At 27.5% G+C, this 10,664-nt stretch overlaps 3 protein-coding genes across 4 annotated transcripts; 2 read left to right on the top strand and 1 right to left on the bottom strand.

The window, feature by feature from the left end:
- Positions 1–134: 134 nt before the first annotated feature.
- LOC127062381 (UPF0598 protein CG30010) lies at positions 135–1,716 on the top strand. 2 transcript variants are annotated; one of them, XM_050990443.1, is made up of 5 exons: positions 135–274; positions 692–905; positions 975–1,023; positions 1,126–1,346; positions 1,420–1,716. In XM_050990443.1, the coding sequence occupies exons 2-5, from the start codon at positions 744–746 to the stop codon at positions 1,660–1,662; spliced, it is 675 nt and encodes a 224-aa protein (XP_050846400.1). In that variant the 5' UTR covers positions 135–274; positions 692–743; the 3' UTR covers positions 1,663–1,716. The 2 variants fall into 2 exon arrangements, with proteins under 2 accessions (XP_050846400.1, XP_050846399.1); XM_050990442.1 differs by lacking the exon at positions 135–274 and adding an exon at positions 370–593.
- LOC127062372 (angio-associated migratory cell protein) lies at positions 1,704–4,191 on the bottom strand. Its single transcript, XM_050990422.1, has 8 exons — positions 3,714–4,191; positions 3,320–3,574; positions 2,977–3,233; positions 2,753–2,897; positions 2,446–2,645; positions 2,189–2,353; positions 1,926–2,107; positions 1,704–1,863 (listed from the first exon to the last, which is right to left on the bottom strand). Exons 2-8 carry the CDS (start codon positions 3,498–3,500, stop codon positions 1,791–1,793), a joined length of 1,203 nt encoding a protein of 400 aa, XP_050846379.1. The 5' UTR covers positions 3,501–3,574; positions 3,714–4,191; the 3' UTR covers positions 1,704–1,790.
- A 135-nt stretch (positions 4,192–4,326) lies between these two features.
- On the top strand, positions 4,327–9,423 carry LOC127062378 (glutathione-specific gamma-glutamylcyclotransferase 1). Its single transcript, XM_050990434.1, has 5 exons — positions 4,327–4,548; positions 4,633–5,595; positions 7,154–7,189; positions 7,452–7,714; positions 8,612–9,423. Exons 2-5 carry the CDS (start codon positions 5,443–5,445, stop codon positions 8,892–8,894), a joined length of 735 nt encoding a protein of 244 aa, XP_050846391.1. The 5' UTR covers positions 4,327–4,548; positions 4,633–5,442; the 3' UTR covers positions 8,895–9,423.
- Positions 9,424–10,664: the final 1,241 nt, after the last annotated feature.

Below are 10,664 nucleotides of genomic sequence, written 5' to 3'. Positions count from 1 at the left end.
TACTTGTTATATCTTTATCTCCGAGTAAAACATTCGTCAACTTGATGACATCTCCTACTTTAGGCCGGCTCTAATATTACTATTCCCATCAATTTTAACTCTTTTTGGAAACTTGATTTCACCTATTCGTCGTATCTCATTTCTTGAATCTCTGACTGTGTCCGTGAGTAGCGATGTGAAGTGACGTTGAAAAATATCGAATTACTTCAGAATCGAACTTACGCTGCAATCGATTATGCTAAACACCGTCGAATGACACTTTTGCTTAAACAAAGTAAGGACTTAAACAAGCGCGGTTTCTTCATTCGAAAACAAAATAATTATAAATGATGAAATAGAAAATCTTGAAATCGTAATAACACGATAAATTACATATAATTGCCGTTATTATAATATAATTGTACTTGTTTTACGGCAATCGATATGAAGATACGATATCGATTGTTGAAAAACCAACAGCAGACTGATACTATATATAATAATTAGAACATACATGTAAAATGGAAATGTGCATGTATATGTGTACCATGCGATACTCGAAAGATTGCGCAAAATGCACATACACCACGATATTAGAATTAATAAATAATGAGGTTCTAATTACTTTGCGTGGATTGCTTGCGCTGCGTATTAGTGTTTACGTTATGATCATAAAAAATTATTAATTTAAATAATTATATCTTGATTACAGACGAATTAACAGAATCAAGACGGAATTGAAATAAATAATAATAATCAGGGACATGTTTACTTTGTCGAATATATACTTTAATAGAATAGTTATGAATGCGCGAAAATTTTCTTCTTATAAGATATATGAACGAAGTTATATGACTTATATACAAGGCCAATCACCAGAACCACATATACGAGAATACTTTTATTATATTGATCATCAAGGCATGGTATGATGCATTATTTTTTCTAATTTTATCAAATCTATTATTATTAAATCGTTATCTTATTACTTACAGCTGTTCTTAGATGATGTTCGTATAAAAAATTTTACATCCTGTTTTAAAGGTATATTTTTGCATGTTACACCTATGTAAATAAATTAAAAATTTTCTTGATAAGTCAAATGTAGTTCTATTTACAGATGGCAAACATAAAATATCATTTCAGACAAAAAGTTTTTGGCTTTCTTCTTTAAAAGACTCAAAATAAATAATATTGGACGACATACACAAGAATTTCCTTATGTCTCTCTTTGTGGTCCTGAAAGGAACTTTGTAAAATGCGACGATCTTCCTATAGTTTTCACGAAAATTATTCAAAAAGAAAATGTAGAAATTGATAAAAAGGAGAATTGGTTTGGCTATTCGCACGCTGAGGAGTTTTTGATGGTAAACGACACAAATCAGATATGTATACATTCACATCTGAGCATAACGTAGGTTATAAGATTGATATTTATAGGTACCATTTGAACCAGAAAAATTATTTATGGATTGTAATTCAGGTAGAGTATATCATCCTGCACCTGAAAAAGTAGGAGGCATTGGTCTGGTTAGATCTAAGATGGCTATTGAACTGAGTGTTTTTTTCTGTTTTGAAAATGGTGAAGAACAAGGTCCAACTCATTTTCAATGGAAAAATAACAAATACGTAATTGATACTGAGTGGTATAAAAACAGTGTGAAGTATAAAGATTATCCTTAAAAGTTACATTTTTATTGGAAAGGGAATAAAAAAGATGACCATTTTCTTAATATATATATGTGTATGTGTGTGTGTATTTATATTTAAGAACATAACAAATTTTTTAAATACCTAAATATCATATTACATTAAAACAAATTTGCAATATTAAATATTCTTGCAGTAGAATCATCAGATGTTGTTAGTACAATTTGTCCTTCTCTGAAAATGTGTATAGATTAAATCGTTTTATTTTTTTATTAAACATTATTATTAATACTTACTCAGCTATGTATAAGTCAAGAATATCCTCAGAATGTCCTGTAAGTAGTTGTAAACATTGTCCACTTCTTGCATCAAAACATCTGAGAGTACCATCAAGTCCACCAGAAAAAAGCAGTGATGTAGTACCTCTCCATAGAACTTTACTTATACCACTTTCTTGTTCTATTTTATGTCGAAGTACCTATACATTTTTTAAAGACATAATAGGTTTCTTACATAAAACCAAAAAGGTCTTTATTTTTAAATGAAGTATACAACATACCTGTTTTGAAATATCCCAAATAAAAATTTCTCCATTTAAACTACCCGTTGCAGCTACTTGAAATGCTGGATCTTTACAGAAAGCCACTGTTTCTATCCAATTACTATCAGAATCTTTCATGTCAGTTTCTTGTTCACTATTAAGATCTTGTAATATGGATATTATCTAAAGAAATTTATAAAGACATTTATCTTCTTAACAGTAAATTTATTAATCATATAATATAATTATATTAAATAATTGTTTCTTTCAATTACCTTTCCTGTATGTGACATACTAAGAATAGTTTTTCCATCTACTGCTGCAGATAATATCAAATTATTATCTAAATAACAATCAAGTGCTGTTATGGTTGCAGTATGACCTATATTTGAAGGGATACATGATAACACGGTATTTGTTTTTAAGTCAAATACACGGATTGTACCATCTTCATATCCAACTGTAAGCCGTTTACCTGTTGACACATACATGTGTAAATATATATATATATATATATATATATATATATATATATATATATATATATATATTTGTAGATAAAAAGTTTTAAACATTCGTTACCATCAGGTAAGATTACTCCTGCTTCTGCTCTGTATCCATAACCTTGTAAAACTTTGCAATCCCCATCAGGTAGTTTCCACATAAAAACTTCACCATCTACAGACCCTGCGATTAAAACATTAGCTGCCATGTGCCATTTCATCCACTGTAAAAAAGATAATGCAAGTCCTTATATATTAATATAAACTTATTACATGAAAACATTAATGTAAAAGAATATTTACAGTAGTATCTCCCATATTATAATTCCAGACAGAACATTTATCACTTAATCTCCATAATTGTATTACACCACTCATATCACCAGTTGCCAAATAAGTTTCATCAAAATTAAATTCAGCAAATATAACACTATCTTTATGACCGGTGCAATTTAGGATTATTTCTCCAGATGTTGTATCCCAAACATAAGCTTTATCTTCTTCTCCTCCAGTTACAGCAAACTTTCCAGCTTTACTTAAAGAACCGCAAAAGACAGAACCTGATGTTAGAATAAATTTATTTAAATCTTTTATAATCTCTTATACTACAAGTTCATAGAGTTACAAAACCATAACATCTACCAACCAGATTTGTGTCCAATAAATACGAAAGATGCATCTCCTTTTTCTGGATCTTTCTCCATTGCTTCTTCATCATTGAGTGTATCAGAATCTATTACTTCGATTACATCTTCATTGTATATAAAATCCTCTTCTTCTATTTGACTTATTGCATCAGGAGATGGTGAAACTGTGTCTCGTTTCATCGTGTTTTAAAAAAGTACTTATCAATGTAATAATAATTTTTTAGAAGAAAGATTTTTTTAGAAGTTAGTGGAATCTGTATTTGTAATAAGAAACACAAATGACAGAATTACTAAACACTGCAAATAGATTTAACGTGATATAACAAACAATCGTTGACATTTAAATACGTCAACTTATCATGCTTGATTTTATATATCGAGATTAAAACTCACTATTTATATGCTATATAATAGTATGTATATATAATTTGTGTATGTGTAAAGTCGCGTTTACATTTAGTTGATATCCCAAGTTGCTTGAAGTTGCTATCTGATATATGCCATAAAAAAAATTTCGATAGTGTTATCAGAGCTATCTGGCGACAAACCGAGAATTTATTTATCATTACAAAACAAATAAACTTTTGTTCGTCGATAAGTTGGATCACATTTAGTAGAAAATCAATGGAAATTTAAACGTTTTTTAAGTTGAATAAATGTTTTAATTTTTTTAATTCAACATACTTAATTTGTCTTCGAAATGTATAAAAAATAAAGACCATTATCAAAATCACAAGAAGTAATTATATGTACATAAAAAATGAAATCTCATATAATCTTAAAAAGAAGATTTCAATTGATCACTTTATTTTTATAACCTAATAACTATTCCCCCTATAATTTGATTTTATTGCTCGGAGATTATCAATGAATGACTAACGACTAAAATGCGTCAATTGTTCGAAATGTTTCATCATCCTTCCGGCTTTCCTCTCTTACTCTGATTTTCTATCCACCCTCTCTTTTTTGCGAATTCCGCTTCTCTTTCTGTTTTTCTCCCTCTTACTGAAGAAGCGCAGAAGCATTCAATGCTCAAACTAGTCGACAGTCTTGGCTCGTCCTCCGTGCTGCGTTTACATAGAGTGAACTTTTGTTAATATTTTATTATATAAATGTACAATATATAACCTTTCAAAATACGAATGAAAGAGCCTTGAGTGTGCTTTGTATTTGATTGTTTGTTTGAACTTTTGTATTTCGTAATCGGTCAAGGATCTTTAAAGATAAGGTAGGTATCTTCTTTAACAGAGCATCGGAGTACATTTAAAAAAAAAAAAAAAAGTACTTTTTACAATAAATGTCTTCTAAATAGCAATTGGAGGTTGCAAAGCCGGATCAGCAAGCAATATATAAAACAGTTTAGTGATGAGAAAGATAGAAAAAAAGGGAGACAAAGAAATAACATAATTTATATTTCGATAAGAGCTCGTTGATAAAAATACATACAGTGCAAAGAAGAAGAAGAAGAAGAGATTGAAGGTCGACAATTCATATCGAAGATAAGAGAGTTAAAAGCACGTGGCACGTGTGGACTTGGAAAGTTTTCGATTACCGGTACAAGTGATCGACATTGGATCGATGGAAACGAGCGTAGGGAGCGCCTCTTACGATATTCATTATTCGCGAAATTCAAAATTATCGTGTAAAGGAAAAAAAGAAGAAATAGAATTAGAAGTAGCAGAAGAAAAGATTCAAAGTTCATCAGTCGAAATAGATCAACGAATTGTTATTTACGTTTTATCATTAAGTTGAAGTTATGGGAAAGTTCTCGCAAAATAAAAGAGACATTTTAATGAGTAAAAAGAAAGACAATTATTTATTTTATTATTTTTTAATAAACCTTTATCCATTTGCAACAGCGATGGAATGGCCAAAGTTTATATATATAGTTTATTCGCCGTTTTTATTCACGTATAATAATTAAAATGAACAATAGAATAAACGCAAATCCAAAAAGATCGTTAATATTGAATAAAACAAAGTTTTCGATTTGATGATGATAAGTATTTCTGCCGACAAAGAAGGGGAAAATTATTGAATTAAAATCTTGATAGTTATCGGAAGATGACTGAACGTTTGTCTAAATCTATACTGATATTACGATAAATAATTATTAATAACGATGGATAACAACAATGGTCTTTGGATTTTTGGTTACGGGTCTCTCTGCTGGAATCCCGGTTTCGAGTATACTAAGAGTACAACTGGTTTTGTAAAAGGATTTGCCAGACGATTTTGGCAAGGAAACACAACTCATCGTGGTACAACGGAGAAGGTAAGTTTGGTAACTATTTCTACAACGTAAATACTTTTATCATCTTATGACGTCAATGATCACGCTCGTGAATATTTTGCGAATATAATGTTCTCTTCTGAGAATTTGTATAAAGGTCGATTCATACATAATAATTCATTTCGATCAAAGTGATTCTAACATCATTATATATAAATTAAATGTATACGTTCACACATTTACGTTCAGTCTCATTGTCAGTTCAATCACCGATCCGACTATACACAATTCTTCTAATATAAATTACGAAGATCGAGTTGAAACCGAACTGAAATGTATGAATCGATCTTAACGTGTTACTCGGCATCTAATTTTTTTTTTTTTTCTTGTAAATTAATACTAACGTTTCTTTTTCAAAAGATAATAATAACGATTATTTGTTCAAATGCTTTGCCTTTGTGTACATGATCGAATTGTATAAAAAATAATAATTAAAATTCTATCGCATCGGAATTCTTTTATCAAATTTATTTCCTTTGTTTCTTCGATGTATTTTTATATAATTTCTTATCGAGACTTTTTAAAGTGTATGAGATTAATTAGAATATTGCCTGTGATACGACTTTTATATATATATATAAACATTTCATATATAACAAAACATTTCAGTTTTACATGATAACAATAATTTTCATGAATATCTCCTATGATTCGACTGTTACATATATTTTTTTTTAATATATAATTCTGATAAAACGTTTCAGTTTTACATGATAACAATAATTCTCGTAAAATTTGAGAGAATTTTGTTCATAATCTGACATTATTCCATGCTATATCACGCGGCCTTTCGAATGATAAAATTAATCTATATAAGATTGATTGAAAGTCCAAAGGTACATTAATAATTAATGAAAAGATTTTTTTTCTTTCTTTATTATTAAACAAAGATAAGAAATTGTATATATTTTCATAAATTATAAAAAAAATTTATCATAAATTAATTTATTAAAATTATTTATAAACTATAAAAAAAATTTATTATATTAGAAATAAAAATCACGACACCAATATCGAGGTAATTAAAATATCATTTGTATTTGTTTAACAATATCATTTTCACATTTCCATTAGATATTTAATATTATATTACAAATATAATAATGCAAATAGTTTTGATAAGGGAGTAATAAACTTAAATAAATCAATAATGTGCATATTAAAATTTTTTGCACAAATTTTCATATCAAATAAGGAGAAAGTTGTCTTTTGATAAATATTATAAAATTACCTCTCGTTTATACTAAGTTTAACCAGTTAGAAACCGGTATAAACTGATATCTATATATGTGTTACGTTTTACATTTCCACAGAATATCATACATACGTGTGTGAACCTACCCGTGTATGTTCACAGTAAAACGATATAAAATACTGCCTATCTTTAACGTTTTTGCATGTATGTATGTACATACATATTTTATTTAGATAGTTGATAGATAAACCCATATGGCACCACGAATGATAGTTAAAATTTATAAAAATAAACAAAAACATTTGTTTAACAAATTGTGTAAATAAGACGTATTTATTTTTTCAGCCCGGTCGTGTTGCTACTTTGGTAGAACAGAAAGAGGTAAATGAAATTTTATTTGTTTTTTTTTTCTTATTTTTCTTTTTTTAAATATTTACAATAGTTTGTTTTTATTTCTTTTTAATTGTACATATAGTTTTGACAGATGTTCAACAAAAAAATTTGACTTTTACAATTTTAATAAAACATATTTATTTATATAAAATAATATTATATTGTAAATATATTTAATTTTAACTTGAAGCAATGATTATCGTATAAAATTTCTCTATCATAATTATATATTTTATTTATTAATTAACAGGGTATCGTTTACGGTCGAGTTTTTCAAGTAACAAATAACACGGCTTTACCTTATTTACAAAAAAGGGAATGTTCCTTGGGTGGATATCTCACAATTATTTCGACGTTTCACACTCGTGATGGTAACAGAAGCTTTCCGGTAATCATTTATATAGCCACTAAAGAGAATCAACATTGGCTTGGGGAAGCATCGCTACGTAACATAGCGAAACAGATTACAGAATGTTCGGGATCAAGTGGACACAACGTTGAATATCTCTTGCGGTAAAAAAATTTTTATCGAAGTTTATAGATAAAAATATATTTTGTTTATAATAATTACAAAATAATTGTTTTAGCAATTACATTAAAAAGTATTTATACACATATATACAGGGTGTTACAATTTTTTTTCCCGCCAAACTGCTAATATGTTTCAGAAATAAGAAAAAAATGTGTATATAAATAGAAACTACAAATGCTTTATGAAAAAGTTGTAACAAAAATTATATTTTTATTATCAATATGATATTGTAAAACGACGATCTATTGTATTTTCCTTACTATTATTATTCCATTGTATTATGGTATTTCGAAATGTCCACCATTTACGTTGCATTTGAATTGCCGTTGAAAGATTTAAATCTGTGTAGATTTTTTTATGACCTTAATAATATCCTTAATGAGAAATTATTATCTTTATGAATTGGATAAAGCGTGCCATTCACAAAAATGTAATCTCTTTTATTATATCTTTTAATGCTACTGTACACACGACAAGTATACTACGTATGAATAATAAGAATACATAGTTATCATTTTATTTAATTTTTGTTATAACTTTTTAATAAAGTATTTATATAACATTTATTTCTTATATCTACTCGTAAAATATATTGGCACAGTTTGGTAGAAAAAATCTGAAATAATCTACACACGCGCGCGCGCGCGCACACACACACACCACTATTCTCCTAATTATTAAAAAAAATCATACTAGCTTATATTAAAAAGTAATTGCTAGTATGTTTAAATAATACATTTATTTGTTCAAATAAATTTGTTTATATAAATAATAAATAAAACAATTATTTAAAATTTACTTTTTCAATTTAAATCGCGATGCAAATATGTCATTAGCAAAGTAATTTTTTTTTTAATTATTTTTACATTTCATTACAGATTAGCAGATTTTATGCATAATTATATACCCGAGGCACAAGACGAGCATCTTTTTACGTTGGAATTGTTTGTACGATCGATTATAAAGGAGCAAAGTATGTGTTTAACTACCCTAATGGGAAACAGAGAATTCATTATTGACCTTGAAAATGCCGAACAGGATCAGTTGGAAGTAGATCGTGACAATGCGAACATTCACAATGATGTCAATCGTGTTATGGAAAACTCTTTCCAATATGCATCTAGAGTACCACCTCAGACATTGCGTTGTCTTAAAATGTAAAATGTGAATTAAAGAATTATTTTATTTAACGATTTAACAACAATTTAATAAAGAATAGAGATTTATTCTCGTTACGCCTAATAGACAATAATACTTTTATACATTTGACAAACAATCATATTTATTTCATTATATATAATACATATAACCGTTTTCTTTTTTTTCCCCCCTTTTTTTTTAAATAACAAATCTATTCATTACCGATAAGCTTTATACACATACGCGCGCTAACACACGCGCGCGCATACATACACATTTGTACATAAATTATAATTTAATTACAATTTATGTACAATTTAAATGATAAATATTTCTGGCAGCTAACAATTAAATATTAATTCTAATTTTATACGAATTATGTATTGCTTCTACATTTTGAAGTTGAAAATAATATTGCTATTATACAAATATACAATTTTGTATATTGATATTTTGTATATTGAATTTATTGTACATCATCACAATGCAATACGAAAAATCTTTTATGAAATAATATTGTAGTTGAAAATAAAAGCAGACGTGAAATTTACATTGGTTACAATCTCTATTGATACCTACTCCATTTTTCATTTTACTTGACATTTTTACATTTATTCACTTTACGTAGTTGTAAAAGAAATTTTGTATATACACTAACAGATTTTACGTATCCATCAAAATAATCAATATATGAAGCATTTAAAAAAGAGAAAAAGACAGATTTATTTAAATATTACATCAATATTAATGCAACATGAATACAGAATATTCTGTTGTTTTATTTTAATCTGCAATTTTGATAAGAAAAAATGTCAAAGTCAGTCAATTTCAACCGTCACTATTTTACTGATAGAAGCAACGGAAAAACGTAGTAACTTTTTTATACTATAAATGTACTGCTTGTAGAATTGTATGTTATAATTCATAAATGCATAGAACTAATATTTAAATTAATTCAAGTTGTAAAAATGCATACATAATGCACTTGTTTAAACACTATGTATTTTTAAACAATTTCTTTTTAATACTTTATTTTTAATGGATTTACATTGATGAAATGATAAATAGAAATAAATTATTAAAAAAATATTGTAAAATTAATCTTTCAGAAAGAATATATAATTTTAAAAATCTTAAATGATAAAATATTAAAAAGTTAATAAAAAAATCTCAAATAACATAAATGCAGTGTTCATAAAATTATCTTTTAACCAATATTTCCATATACTTACGCGTGTCTACCAGGGTCAGCTGTTTTGGCGAAAAATGAGTTTTATTAACAGGAAAACATTAGAAACAAAAGGGATAACTCTTCTATTATGTAAACAAGACCGTTAGATAGCGTCTTTGAATTGTAGCTAAGTTTAATAATGTTGATTTTTATTACTAAATAACTTTATAAGCACATTGCAATGAACATCGTGATTTTGATTTCTATTACTAGATGGCGCCATGACTTGATTATAAGATGGTCTATGTGATACTAGTAGCGTTTTTTTTTTAATAAACCGCTCTAGTATTTTATATTTTTATTCTCATACTTAATTCATTCATTATCTTTCGTTCAAAGCATGTGTGACTTCAGTGACAGATATAGAAAAATATGAATTATGAGCATGAATATAAGCAAGAGAATACAGCACCTATTATGTCGACGTATAAACCTATCCTAAGTCATAAAAAAACTATAGATGTGTTTCTTATCGCTATCGTTATTTTCATTTGCAATGAGCAAATGATTACTCCGTAATTGTATGTATTATTATTTAAGTATAACTCAGTTATATTTCA

This window comes from Vespula vulgaris, chromosome 3, assembly GCF_905475345.1.
Source record: "Vespula vulgaris chromosome 3, iyVesVulg1.1, whole genome shotgun sequence".
Taxonomy (NCBI): Eukaryota; Metazoa; Arthropoda; class Insecta; order Hymenoptera; family Vespidae; genus Vespula; species Vespula vulgaris.
This window is presented reverse-complemented; position numbering and strand designations above follow the sequence as displayed.

What these genes read in the sequence shown, in the direction of transcription:
- LOC127062381 (XM_050990443.1), top strand. Translation starts at nt 744, where the DNA reads ATGTTTACTTTGTCGAATATATACTTTAATAGAATAGTTATGAATGCG. An exon ending in ATATTGATCATCAAGGCATG is followed by an intron (nt 906 to 974) that starts GTATGATGCATT and finishes TATTACTTACAG; the next exon opens with CTGTTCTTAGATGATGTTCG. An exon ending in ACGCTGAGGAGTTTTTGATG is followed by an intron (nt 1,347 to 1,419) that starts GTAAACGACACA and finishes TGATATTTATAG; the next exon opens with GTACCATTTGAACCAGAAAA.
- LOC127062378 (XM_050990434.1), top strand. Translation starts at nt 5,443, where the DNA reads ATGGATAACAACAATGGTCTTTGGATTTTTGGTTACGGGTCTCTCTGC. An exon ending in ATCGTGGTACAACGGAGAAG is followed by an intron (nt 5,596 to 7,153) that starts GTAAGTTTGGTA and finishes TTATTTTTTCAG; the next exon opens with CCCGGTCGTGTTGCTACTTT. An exon ending in AACGTTGAATATCTCTTGCG is followed by an intron (nt 7,715 to 8,611) that starts GTAAAAAAATTT and finishes ATTTCATTACAG; the next exon opens with ATTAGCAGATTTTATGCATA.
- LOC127062372 (XM_050990422.1), bottom strand. Translation starts at nt 3,500, where the DNA reads ATGAAACGAGACACAGTTTCACCATCTCCTGATGCAATAAGTCAAATA. An exon ending in GTATGTCACATACAGGAAAG is followed by an intron (nt 2,354 to 2,445) that starts GTAATTGAAAGA and finishes AAATTTCTTTAG; the next exon opens with ATAATATCCATATTACAAGA. An exon ending in CTTGACTTATACATAGCTGA is followed by an intron (nt 1,864 to 1,925) that starts GTAAGTATTAAT and finishes ACACATTTTCAG; the next exon opens with AGAAGGACAAATTGTACTAA.